This window comes from Schistocerca serialis, chromosome 11 (genome assembly GCF_023864345.2).
Source record: "Schistocerca serialis cubense isolate TAMUIC-IGC-003099 chromosome 11, iqSchSeri2.2, whole genome shotgun sequence".
NCBI lineage: Eukaryota > Metazoa > Arthropoda > Insecta > Orthoptera > Acrididae > Schistocerca > Schistocerca serialis.
The window spans coordinates 66,310,554-66,324,078 of NC_064648.1; the positions used below are offsets into that span (position 1 = coordinate 66,310,554).

The 13,525-nt window shown below is 38.0% G+C and overlaps 2 protein-coding genes across 2 annotated transcripts in view; one reads left to right on the forward strand and one right to left on the reverse strand.

Annotated features, from left to right (window-relative positions):
- LOC126426790 (protein SCO1 homolog, mitochondrial) overlaps positions 1-3,093 on the reverse strand; it is a 60,398-nt gene extending 57,305 nt beyond the window's left edge. Inside the window, exons 1-2 of the mRNA XM_050088786.1 lie at positions 2,810-3,093; positions 2,490-2,688 (exon numbers count right to left, since the gene is read on the reverse strand). Of these exons, the coding sequence (XP_049944743.1) occupies positions 2,490-2,688; positions 2,810-2,863 (253 nt within the window). The 5' untranslated portion in view covers positions 2,864-3,093. The remainder of the gene's footprint in view (positions 1-2,489; positions 2,689-2,809) is intronic.
- Positions 3,094-3,263: 170 nt separating this feature from the next.
- Positions 3,264-13,525, forward strand: part of LOC126426449 (uncharacterized) — a 158,691-nt gene continuing 148,429 nt past the window's right edge. Inside the window, exons 1-2 of the mRNA XM_050088364.1 lie at positions 3,264-3,476; positions 3,564-3,750. Of these exons, the coding sequence (XP_049944321.1) occupies positions 3,401-3,476; positions 3,564-3,750 (263 nt within the window). The 5' untranslated portion in view covers positions 3,264-3,400. The remainder of the gene's footprint in view (positions 3,477-3,563; positions 3,751-13,525) is intronic.

Here is a 13,525-nt window from a genome sequence, read left to right on the forward strand (position 1 = left end):
TGTACTTATGTGCCTCATTGTTCCTGTTGAAGTGCAGTGGATCTTTTACAACACACTTCATGAGGAAATAACTATACTGTGAAGCGGGTAGAACGCTACTCACATGCTGAGCAACGTGCAGACATGACAAAAAGAGTGTTCACCTAAGTTTTCAGCCAAAGTCTCCAACGGAAAGGAAGCAAAGTGCGCACGCGCGCACAAACGACTGCTGTCTCCTGCTGTTCTAACCAGAACCTGAGCTTTCTTGAAGTGGGAGGAAATGTGATCAATGAATAATTATCGGTGGGAGTATTTAGGGCAGGAGATGCTGCCCCAACACTCAGTGTGGTTATGTAGCCAAGTGTTGGGCAAGGACGGGACCATTGATAGGGTGTGGTTTGGATGTATTAGCGTTTGTGATTTGGAAGGCAATGAAAAACACAGGAAAGAAGAGAAAGAATGGACACTGAGTAAAGTAAAGCAAATTCAAAGTCAAATGACAAAAATAAAACCACTACGATAAAAGTAAACAGTGCAACCATAATTCATGATACAAAGGAAAATATGGTTTGAAAGGCTCCACTTATGAATGAAATGTGATTTCTTTAAACTTTAGGCTATGACTGGATTAATTACTACTTCAGTAAACAATGTAAAGTGGCAGTTTTCATGAAACAACTATGTCTCCACACAATCAAAGCACCAAAGACAGTTGAAACTGGGCAGGGGCTCATTAGAGTAACGTAACGGAAGTGTCACAGCAGTGAACAATGGAGGTATAAATGTGGTGAAGCTAATGTTTTGGGCTACATGAGATGTCAGCTTTTAAGTTTGTGAAGTAATGACAACTAACTTTTTTTTTTTACCTCCACAGACAAATGTGACATACTGAAATGACACATTTAATTTCACTTTGGACAAATAAGAGAAAGTGTAAATGGTATACATTCTTTATATTTCATTTTAGTTACTCTTTGGCTTGAGAGAAACTCTTTGCAGGTGCTATTATGTAATGCTCTTTAAAGTTATTAAAAGTAGTGCATTTCCTTCACGTAGTTCTCACAAATAAATCAGTACATTACAGGTATCTAAGGAACTCTTACATTGTCTGTTGAAACATAAAAGTTTTACAAAATTTAAACGAAAATTCCTCTTAGCTTCATTGCAAGTACTGATGTTGTTGTAAAGTGGCATCATAAGTAATAGGTTACTGTAAATGGGCTTCTGTTGCGACACGTGTAGGTAATTATTTTCTACAAAAAATACTGCTCTAATCAAGTAATTATTATTTTGAAGAGAAAAAAAGGCTGCTTTATCAATTATGTTACAAAGATTCTTTTGATCCCCTCTTTAATACAACCCATAAAGCAGCATTTTCTTCCCCTAAAACCAGTGATTTTCATTTCAATTTACTGGGTTACATTTAGTTGGCATTAGCACCAACAGCATTAAGGAGAATAGTGTTAGTTTACTGTTAATAATATAAAGCACAGATTAAGTTTTTATGATTTGCTAGCCTTTTATTAATGTATATCTTGACTTGTTCCACATCACTGGAGGTTCTTTCACTTGATGAGACGTATGGAAAATTCATTTGTACAGGTATTTAAGTGTGAATGCATAATGCTGAATGCGGATGAGAGGTATGACAACACCTACTATACAAACATGCGTAGACACATCTTTACTACATTTTGCTTGATTAACGTAACGCGAGGGCATGCACATTGCAAGAGTCATTTAAGAAAAGCATACAGGTGGGCCAGTGACCTTCCATTACTAATGTTCAATTATTGCCACCACATGAATTCTTACTTGGAAAATTTATGTATATTATGTTCAAAAGAGTCAAACTACAATGACAGGGTAGAAAAATGTAGGAAAATCTTCTGCTATTGGTATACATTCTTTGTATAACACATGACCATAGGCCTACGATCAATATTTTTTACTATTTTGAAAAAACTCTTATCTATTCAAATTAACAGTAGGCCTCCAAAACACAGTCACTCAAAAAATGTAAAACAATGCGAGGACAAAAGTCTCAAATAATAGGTCTCCAGTCTATCGGCAGAAGTCTAAAGTAAAAAACTTCACTTGCTTCCCAATAATATGGAATGGGCTTCATAATCCATGGCTGAACTACTTCAATATTTAGTTACCAAACACCATACAACAATACTTATCGTGTCCAAGAAACGACTCAACGATACATATTATTAGGTAGGCTGTCTGTTCTGTAGACACACAGTGAGGAAACTGACGAGGATATGAATTATGGAAATCTTAACAATATTCATCAAGACAATCACAAGCATTGTTATTTACACATGCAGCACTCAACTCATATTTTATACACGTTAACAGATTACAGTGTGATACTGAATACGGTAGGAAATTAGATGCAGCAATAAAAAGTGTTTCACGTTTATGTAGCATGGAAATGCAGCAATGGGAGAAAATACAATTACTAAACTGACATAGGTAGTGAGCACTTTGTATAAATATACCTTGTTGTTTCTCGTTCTTTAAATGGAGCATAAAAGCTGCCAGGGAACCACCTACAAGAGCTGTAATACCCACTGTTTTCCAGGTTACTGGGCCACCCTTTCCCTTCTTCCCATCTTCTTTTCCACCTGGAATCTTTGTCGATGTACTAGTTGAATCGTCCGTAGCGTACCTTCTGACACCGGTACATGTTCTTGTCATCTAAAACAATAAACAGGACACCATTTTTATTGAACTTACTGTCCCTGCTGGACTTAAATACGAAAACGTAAATCACTTGATTCTGTAAAAAGTACGTTGCATTTCTTCAGTGAATACTAACCAGACTATCTCTATTTCTAAGTAAATAATGTAGTCTCGGCAGAACTTTCGACATTGTTTACACACAATCTGCGCACGCCCCAACTGGTAACGAGAGAGAGGTTACGTACAATTCATCACTCATATACTACAGAGATACGGCGTTTCTTGTGAACGTATAGCACTCTGACGGGAGTAGACACCATGCTATGTATTAAATGTTTTCAGCTATATAACTAATGAATTTATTCGTCACCAAATTTTTCCTTTTTACAATCGATACAATTTCACGCTATCACCCACGAATCATTGCACCGGCATTGTATTTACAATCTTTGAAGAGAACTTTCTTGTTATCAACCAAAAAATGAGCGTACATATAAAACGGACGTCTTTGGAAATGGCGGTTAATTTCAATTTTAACATTGCGTGGACTCCAAATTTTTTGTGCTCCCACAGTCAGGAAGGGAAAAGACACCTCGTAAGAGTGGTGATTTTTTAGTAAAATTAACGTCATGTTTCTGAATTATGTTCTGTATTGAATTCAACCTTTATCGCGCAAGTAATTCCGAAGCAGCGATGAAGTAAAGGTCCGCAGCGTTCTGTACTCACGATGGAAGACAATGATGCTCAATATGAACTGTCGGAATTTTGTGGGCTATCGGAAACATGGAGTCCCGAGAACTTAGGCAAGTTATACGAAAAATATATCATATATTCATGGCAAAATCTCTCACTTAACCATTTGATATCGTAATGTTTGCGTGGCATTGCAGCTTCAATGCTAAAGGCTTTTTGGCGGAACCTCGAGATGAAAAATACAGAAGATTTTGAAAAGAGAAGAGAAGATAAAATACCCTTTATGATTCTCAGCCGAGAAGTGATTGACATGGTATTTTGTATTGGCAGGCGACTTAATCAGACAACAGAAGCCCAATTTATAACCATAGAGATCTTGGATAGGTTTGTATTGAGTTCTTTGACCTACTGTATTCATACAGTACTGATTAGAAATTCTGCAATTTGTGATTTTAAATTTGGAGTGTTGCCTTTTAATGAAAACAGAAAGTATGAAGGAAACCACAAATGATTCTATACATTTATTTATGTATTGGCCCTCAACATATTGTCTGTACATGAATTCAGTTAGATAACTCATTTTTTGGCAAAGAGAATGATGTGAGGGGAACATGTTTCAAATAGGAATATTGATAATAGGCCTTATAAACTACCTATTTTTTGCATAAGGTTTACAATTTCCTAATTCAATCAAAACTTGTGTCCAGTATACAGATAGTAACAGCATGACTGATACTGTATGCACAAACTAAGTAGACACTCGGTGCGGTGGCTGGTGGGAGCAATGGTAAAGGCATTCCCATTTATGGTGACTCCCATCAGACACTGTGGTGAGTGTCAACTTAGTTTTACATTCTCACTAGGTACAGATTAGCATTACAGTGTATGTAGGGGAATGATGTAATGAAACACCATACACATTCTGTATCATTAATTGGATAGAAATTAACTAACACAACACTCAAGGATAATACAGCTGCACAGTTTTTCTTCTCTCTCTCTCTCTCTCTCTCTCTCTCTCTCTCTCTCTCTCTCTCTCTCTTTCCCCATTCCATACAATTATTTCTTTAAAAGTTGCATTTTAAGAGTTCTTTTAGATCTTGTAATTCTTTGTCTTCTTTATGTGGTAATTTTCTTATAAAGTTTGGTCCAGGCTAGTAGAAGTCAGTTTTATCTAAATTTTGTTCGCGTATCCTCACTCTATAGTTCCAGCTTTTACCTTGGATCATATTATGTTATTTGGGCACAATGTCATTTTTACACGGTAGTGGTTTGCAGTGTCTGTAATTTTATTTATGAACAATGCTTTCTCTCTGTAAGTAAGAACAATAATAATAAAGGAAGAATTTCAGCTTCTTAAAAATGGCATGCATGATCTCTTGGAGTTTGTATTTCGTATGGTCTCTGTAGTGCCTTTTTATGGACTAAAGCAGTTTCTAATGATAGACACCTCCCCCCGTGAACCATAGACCTTGCCGTTGGTGGGGAGGCTTGCGTGCCTCAGCGATACAGATAGCCGTACCGTAGGTGCAACCACAACGGAGGGGTATCTGTTGAGAGGCCAGACAAACGTGTGGTTCCTGAAGAGGGGCAGCAGCCTTTTTAGTAGTTGCAGGGGCAACAGTCTGGATGATTGACTGATCTGGCCTTGTAACACTAACCAAAACGGCCTTGCTGTCCTGGTACAGCGAACGGCTGAAAGCAAGGGGAAACTACAGCCGTAATTTTTCCCGAGGGCATGCAGCTTTACTGTATGGTTAAATGATGATGGCGTCCTCTTGGGTAAAATATACCGGAGGTAAAATAGTCCCCCATTCGGATCTCTGGGCAGGGACTACTCGAGAGGACGTCGTTATAAGGAGAAAGGAAACTGGCGTTCTACGGATCAGAGCGTGGAATGTTAGATCCCTTAATCGGGCAGGTAGGTTAGAAAATTTAAAAAGAGAAATGGATAGGTTAAAGTTAGATGCAGTGGGAATTAGTGAAGTTCGGTGGCAGCCGAATACAGGATCATAAATACAAAATCAAAACGGGGGAATGCAGGAGTAGCTTTAATAATGAATAGGACAATAGGAGTGCGGGTAAGCTACTACAAACAGCATAGTGAACGCATTATTGTGGCCAAGATAGACATGAAGCCCATGCCTACTACAGTAGTACAAGTTTATATGCCAACTAGCTCTGCAGATGGTGAAGAAATTGAAGAAATGTATGATGAAATCAAAGAAATTATTCAGATAGTGAAGGGAGACGAAAATTTAATGGTGATGGGTGACTGGAATTCGGTAGTAGGAAAAGGGAGAGAAGGAAACATAGTAGGTGAATATGGATTGGGGCTAAGAAATGAAAGAGGGAGCCGCCTGGTAGAATTTTGCACAGAGCACAACTTAATCATAGCTAACACTTGGTTCAAGAATCATGAAAGAAGGTTGTATACGTGGAAGAACCCTGGAGATACTGACAGGTTGCAGATAGATTATATAATGGTAAGACAGAGATTTAGGAACCAGGTTTTAAACTGTAAGACATTTCCAGGGGCAGATGTGGACTCTGACCACAATCTATTGGTTATGAACTGTAGATTAAAACTGAAGAAACTGCAAAGAGGTGGAAATTTAAGGAGATGGGACTTGGATAAACTGACTGAACCAGAGGTTATACAGAGTTTCAGGGAGAGCATAACGGAACAATTGAAAGGAATGGGGGAAAGAAATACAGTACAAGGAGAATGGGTAGCTTTGAGGGATGAAGTAGTGAAGGCAGCAGAGTATCAAGTAGGTAAAAAGACAAGGGGTAGTAGAACTCCTTGGGTAACAGAAGAAATATTGAATTTAATTGATGAAAGGAGAAAATATAAAAATGCAGTAAATGAAGCAGGCAAAAAGGAATACAAACTTCTCAAAAATGAGATTGACAGGAAGTGAAAAATGGCTAAGCAGAGATGGATAGAGGACACATGTAAGGATGTAGAGGCTTATCTCACTAGAGGTAAGATAGATACTGCCTACAGGAAAATTAAAGAGACCTTTGGAGAAAAGAGAACCACATGTATGAATATCAAGAGCTCAGATGGAAACCCAGTTCTAAGCAAAGAAGGGAAAGCAGAAAGGTGGAAGGAGTATATAGAGGGTCTATACAAGGGCGATGTACTTGAGGACAATATTATGGAAATGGAAGAGGATGTAGATGAAGATGAAATGGGAGATATAATACTGCATGAAGAGTTTGACAGAGCACTAAAAGATCTGAGTCGAAACAAGGCCCCCGGAGTAGACAACATTCCATTAGAACTACTGACGGCCTTGGGAGAGCCAGTCCTGATGAAACTCTACCATCTGGTGAGCAAGATGTATGACACAGGTGAAATACCCTCAGACTTCAAGAAGAATATAATAATTCCAATCCCAAAGAAAGCAGGTGTTGACAGATGTGAAAATTACCGAACAATCAGTTTAATAAGCCACAGCTGCAAAATACTAACACGAATTCTTTACAGATGAATGGAAAAACTAGTAGAAGCCGACCTAGGGGAAGATCAGTTTGGATTCCATACAAACATTGGAACACGCGAGGCAATACTGACCTTACGACTTATCTTAGAAGCTAGTTTAAGGAAAGGCAAACCTACGTTTCTAGCATTTGTAGACTTAGACAAAGCGTTTGACAATGTTGACTGGAATACTCTCTTTCTAATTCTGAAGGTGGCAGGGGTAAAATACAGGGAGCGAAAGGCTATTTACAATTTGTACAGAAACCAGATGGCAGTTATAAGAGTCGAGGGACATGAAAGGTAAGCAGTGGTTGGGAAGGGAGTGAGACAGGATTGTAGCCTATCCACAATGTTATTCAATCTTTATATTGAGCAAGCAGTGGAGGAAACAAAAGAGAAGTTCGGAATAGGTATTAAAATCCATGGAGAAGTAATAAAAACTTTGAGGTTCGCTGATGACATTGTAATTCTGTCAGAGACAGCAAAGGACTTGGAAGAGCAGTTGAACGGAATGGATTAAATTAAGTCGGGTGATGCTGAGGGAATTAGATTAGGAAATGAGACACTTAAAGTAGTAAAGGAGTTTTGCTATTTATGGAGCAAAATAACTGATGATGGTCAAAGTAGAGAGGATATAAAATGTAGACTGGCAATGGCAAGGAAAGCATTTCTGAAGAAGAGAAATTTGTTAACATCGAATATAGATTTAAGTGTCAGGAAGTCATTTCTGAAAGTATTTGTATGGAGTGTGGCCATGTATGGAAGTGAAACATAGACGATAAATAGTTTGTACAAGTTGAGAATAGAAGCTTTCGAAATGTGGTGCTACAGAAGAATGCTGAAGATTAGATGGGTAGATCACATAACTAATGAGGAGGTATTGAATAGGATTGGGGAGAAGAGAAGTTTGTGGCACAACTTGACTAGAAGAAGGGATCGGTTGGTAGGACATGTTCTGAGGCATCAAGGGATCACCAATTTAGTATTGGAGGGCAGCGTGGAAGGTAAAAATCGTAGAGGGAGACCAAGAGATGAATACACTAAACAGATTCAGAAGGATGTATGTTGCAGTAGGTACTGGGAGATTAAGAAGCTTGCACAGGATAGAGTAGCATGGAGAGCTGCGTCAAACCAGTCTCAGGACTGAAGACCACAACAACAACAACAAGGATAGACAAATTTCCTGAATAAATAACACTGTATCTCAACAGCAATTTCATGTGTGCTCGGTGAACATTTTTTGTCACCTGTACACCCGGTAATAATCTCCATAGAGTAGCAAACAGTACTCAATTTTTTGTTTGTGAAATTTAAATGATTGTCTCACTTTAAATTTTTCTAAATCCACAATCAAAGAAACTGTAAATCATTTATGAATAGCTGGAATAAGACAGAGCTTAGAACCGAAACTTGAGGTCTGCCATATTTAACATTATATACGGTATATATGTTTCTATCTTCATAGTTGACTTATCTTAGAAAACTGATTGAAGAAAGACAAACCTACATTTATAGTATTTTTAGATTTGCTAAACACCCTTGAAAATGTTGACTGGTACACATTCTTTGAAATTCTGAAAGTGGCAGGCATAAAATGCAGTGAGCAAAAGCGTATCTGCAACTTGTACAGAAACTAGATTGCAATTATAATAATTGCCTGACTAGAGAAAGAAGCAGTTGTTGAGGAGGGAGTCAGACAAGGTTATAGCGCATCCACCATGTTGTTCAATTCATACATTGAGCAAGTAATAAAGGAAACCAAAGAGAAAGTCGGAAAGGGAATTTAATTTCAGCAAGGAGAAACACTGTTTTTAAGTTTTGCTAATAATATTTTAATTCTGTCAAATATGACACAGGATCTGGTAGAGCAGTTTAATGGAAGAGATAGTGTCAATTTCAGGTAAGACAGATAATAGATTTCAATTCATTGGCAGAATAGTGAGAAAACACAGTCAGTCTACAAAGGAGAGTGTTTACAAATTACTTGTGTGTCCCATATTAGAATCTGTGTTATTGAAATGTGTGGGACCCATATAAAATGGGACTAATATGGGATATTGAACATATACAGAGAAATAAGCTAGTTAGTTTTATGTTGCATGGATCATTTGCACAGTAAATTGTAATGATGTGGACTGAGTCAAATTACATTCACATTGCAAATTAATTTATAAGTATGGCTACAAGTTGAACATTTATATGTTTATTATTATTATTATTATTATTAAGTATACAGGTGTCAGTAATTCCTATCCACACCTTTTACCCATTACAATAATAGAACTACTTCTACAGAGTTGGAGGAGTTGTCAAGGAGAAACTTTTTCGGTTTGTTTTCAAATTTTACTTTGTTGTCTGTAAGACATTTTACGTTGCTGAGTAAATTATCCAGAATTTTAGTTGACGCATTGCACACCTCTTTTTGTGCTAAAGCCAACCTTTACGTGGAGTAAAAACTTTTTAATACAAGATTACATTAATATTTCTTTATTTACAACAACCAGATTCACCAAACTTCGTTGTTATCTTCAGGTTTTCAAAACTTTTTTTTTTTATAAAAAACATGTTCATTTTGAGTTAGAACCTCACACCAAGTGTTATACCTTATACACCATCCAAGGTGGATGTACAATGATTACAACATGTTCAGTTAATTAAACAGATGTGTTACTATGCATTGTATACTGTGATTTTTATTATGTAACAATCATCTGTGTGTGTAAAATATATGGACGTGGACATGTACATGGGATGGTTTTTGATTTTAAATGTTTTGCTTGTGACAGACCTTTGTATAATGTCCTGCATTTTATCCACCAACATGACAGCTTGGTATGAGGTCGGAAGAGGTCCTTCTTCTGCAGTCGTAGATGCAGAAGTTATGTAAGTTATGTAACGTCTTTTGCGACTGTAATGATAGTGATCTTAATAAGGCTTTTATTAGACTCACCAAATATGGTGTTTACCCGAAATCACTTGAAATAAATTTTCAAGAAATGTGTATAATAATAAAGGTATAGTTGAATATGATTTGTACTCTATACAGCCATAGATTCAAAAGATAGATAAATAAATAAATTGCTCAAACACTAAACCATGACCAGCTGTTGGAAGGGAGCACAGATTACACCCATCTACGAGAAGGGTAGCGGAAGTGATCAACATAAGTACCACCAAACATCTTTGACATCCAGTTGTTGTAGAACCTTAGAACACATTTTGAGCTCTTTGAGGTATCTATAATAGAATTACCACCTCCATGCAGACGAGCAAGGATTTCGAAAATGATGATCAAGTGAAATCCCACTCTCACAAAACAATGGATAATGGCTGTCATGTAGATGTGGTATTTCTTGACTTCTGAAAAACTTATGCTTATTCATATTGGGTATTCAGAGAAATTTATGTCTGGATTGAAAATTTCTTGCTAGGAAGGATGTAGCATGTTATCTTCAATGAAAAGTCAGTGACAAATGCAGAAGTAATTTCAGGCATGACACATGGAAAAGTTTGGGACCCTTCCTATTCATGTTGTATAGTAATGACCTTACAAATAATATTAATAGGCAATATCAAACCATTAGCAGATGATGTGGTTCTCTACAGGGTGTTTGGAAATTCCCTTTACAAATTTCTAGAAATTGTAAAGGTGAGTGATTACATAATATCTTAAATATAAATCCTTGCCCAGAAACGTATTATTTCTGTTCATATATTTAACTTTTCCATTTTGTCTTCAGGAACTGAATTAGCATGACGCAGTACAATTATTCAGAACAATTCAAAATGAAATGTGACGCACCATCCATTTATTACCTAAGCATGTTTGTTTGTATTAGTACTTAAACATTATGTCTTTACATTACTCCAAAACAAAAAAAGAATCCCGCCTACTGTATGTACAGAACGGTACTGATGTGTTACAACAGTGGCTCGATGTGGTGACTACCAATGTTGTTACAGACATTGTACATATGAAGTATGTTCTGATACATGTTCCCCATCCCACCAGGTGTCTCTTCAGTTTCTATTGTAGCGGCCAGAACTCATGTCAGCAGATCTTCCTCTGTCTCCAAAGGACTCTCATAAGTTAAACTCTGCATAGGAACCCACAAGAAGTAGGCAGAAATCAAAGGAAAATCCACCCACACAATCACACACACACACACACACACACACACACACACACACACACACACACAATCTCTGGCAACTTAAGCCACACTACCATGGCAGTTTTTTTTTTTTTAATTTGTGTGTGTGTGTGTGTGTGTGTGTGTGTGTGTGTGTGAGTGTCGTCAATTTTTGACGGAGGCCTTGCTGGTCAAAAGCTTATTTGTGGCAGTCTTTTTGTTGTGCCTACCTGCAACTTATCATCTCCGCTGTATGGTGAGTAGCAACTTTCCTTTTCATAATGCCCCACAAGAAGTAGTCCGCCTCATTCAGTCTACCCTAGACCAGGGGCGGGCAGGAACCCCGCACAAGTGCAGTGCACTTGCACGCGTGCAGTTAACATGTGTTCTGCATGCACACAGGGGCAAGCTGGCCACCCGCTTCTTTCATCTCCCCACCATACCGTCCCTCCGCTCCTTCCTGTGTAGTGAGTTTTGTTTCCTTGCTTGCTTTATCGAATGAAGGAATAAGGTTAGTATGAGTGCTTGAAAGGAATCATGGTTTGAAATGGTACCTATTACCTACAATACGTTTCATTTAATTATCACAGGTGGAGTTTACAATACGTTTAATATCTGGAACAAAATTTCTCCGTACAGTCAAACTCAAACAGTTACGTAAATTTTCTTAACAGAAAAAATCTCTCACAAATGTATGTCGAGTCACAAACATTGACATTATCTTTGCGGCTTCACGATGGAGATGAGGAAACTCTTGCTGTGGAAAGTCGTGATAAAAGTCAATTACACATCTTACCAAAAGGTACTTGTCTCTCAGATGAGAATTACATTGTAGATCTATTAATTCCATTTGCAAATTGGGATGAATATCATCTACAGAAATAGCAAATGGTCTCGAGAACCATTCAAAAGCTAGGGATAAATATGATAAATCCCCAAATCGCTTGAGAAATTCCTCTTTTATTGCACTGAGTATGGAAACATATTCTTTGCAATTCTGTTCTCGCACAGTAGGCAGAGTAGGGAAATGCACTGTGTTCCCTGACAAGAGTTGTCGTTCCCACAGCTCAAGCTTGCTAGTAGTGAAAGCTTGCACCTTTTCAGCCATTTCACAAATTAGCTGATTTTCTCCTTGCAAACTTGTGTTCATTGCATTCATGTGTCCGGTAAATGTCCACTAAAAATGCAAGGTCGGCAACCCACTCTGGATCTTCTAACTTGGGATCGTACCTTCCTTTGTCCTTTGAAAACTGATTTATTAGTATTCTCAGCTCAAAAAATCTTTTGAGCAGATTACTGTGACTGAGCCAGCAGACTTCACTGTGGGTTGGTATGTCACCATACTCTTCCCCAATTTCAGCTAAATATGTGTGAAACTGTCTACGTGTAAGCCCGTGGGATCTGAAATAATTAACTGCCCGAATAACCACTTGCATGATGTCCCTCCGTTTTGCTGCTTTTGCACAAAGTACTTCTTGGTGTAAAATGCAGTGGATGCTGTACAGTGATTCATCTGTATGCTGTAGCTTTTTTCCTAGTTATCCAACAAATCCCATTTGTTCCCCTTTCATTGCAGGTGCTCCTTCTGTTGTCACTGACACCAAACGATTCCAATTTAAGCCAGCTGAATCGGCAGCTTCTTCAACGGCCGTTAGGATGTCCGCGCCGGTGGTCATGCTTTTTAAAGATATCATATCTAAAAAATCCTCTGTTATGTGCCGCAGACATAAATCACTAATTGCGCGGTGTCTGAAATATCTGTGGATTCATCAAGTGCGATGGAAAATGCAATAAACTCCTGCACTGCACTTCTTAATTGTCTGCCATGGCACTTATACGACAACTTACAGTCCGCCGAGGAAGAGTGATAGCTGGAAACTGATTTGCGTTCAGTGGGCAAAGTAAATCAGCAGTGTCATTGATGCTCTCCTTTATAAACTCACCTTCAGCAAATGGTTTTCCAGCTCTCGCTATATTAAGTACAATCTTATGACTTGCACGTACCACTGCGCTATCATTGTTGTCGTCCTGAAAAATTGAAAACAGTGCTCCATAAAATGTTAAATCAGTTAGATGAGAGATATGACGAAAGAAAGTCACAGATCTCTCGTGACAATAGCAACTTATGTCAGATTCATCTAGTATCGTCAGATCGCTCTTCTTAAGCTCAGTCAATTTCCCCATTTGCTCAGAAACCCACAATAAATTGTACTCGTCCTTGTGAAATTTATTATAATGGCTTTCAATACTAAACTTCCGCTGACCAGCGATAATACTGCCAAATATTAAACATTTTGAATTTTTACGTTTTTGCACAAAGAAAAAGTGATTCTCCCATTCCCTTTTAAAAGATAGCAAATCTCTACGTCTCTGTTTCCTTGATACGCCTTGCATTTTCCAGTTCTTGAAATACAACATTCACTACGTAGTGGTCGCTTCACATTGACGTCTGCAGTTTAGCCTGGTACTACCTACACTGCCACAACCTGCCAGCTGTCGCCTCTGCACCAGTTGACAATTGCACGTGAGCAGCACA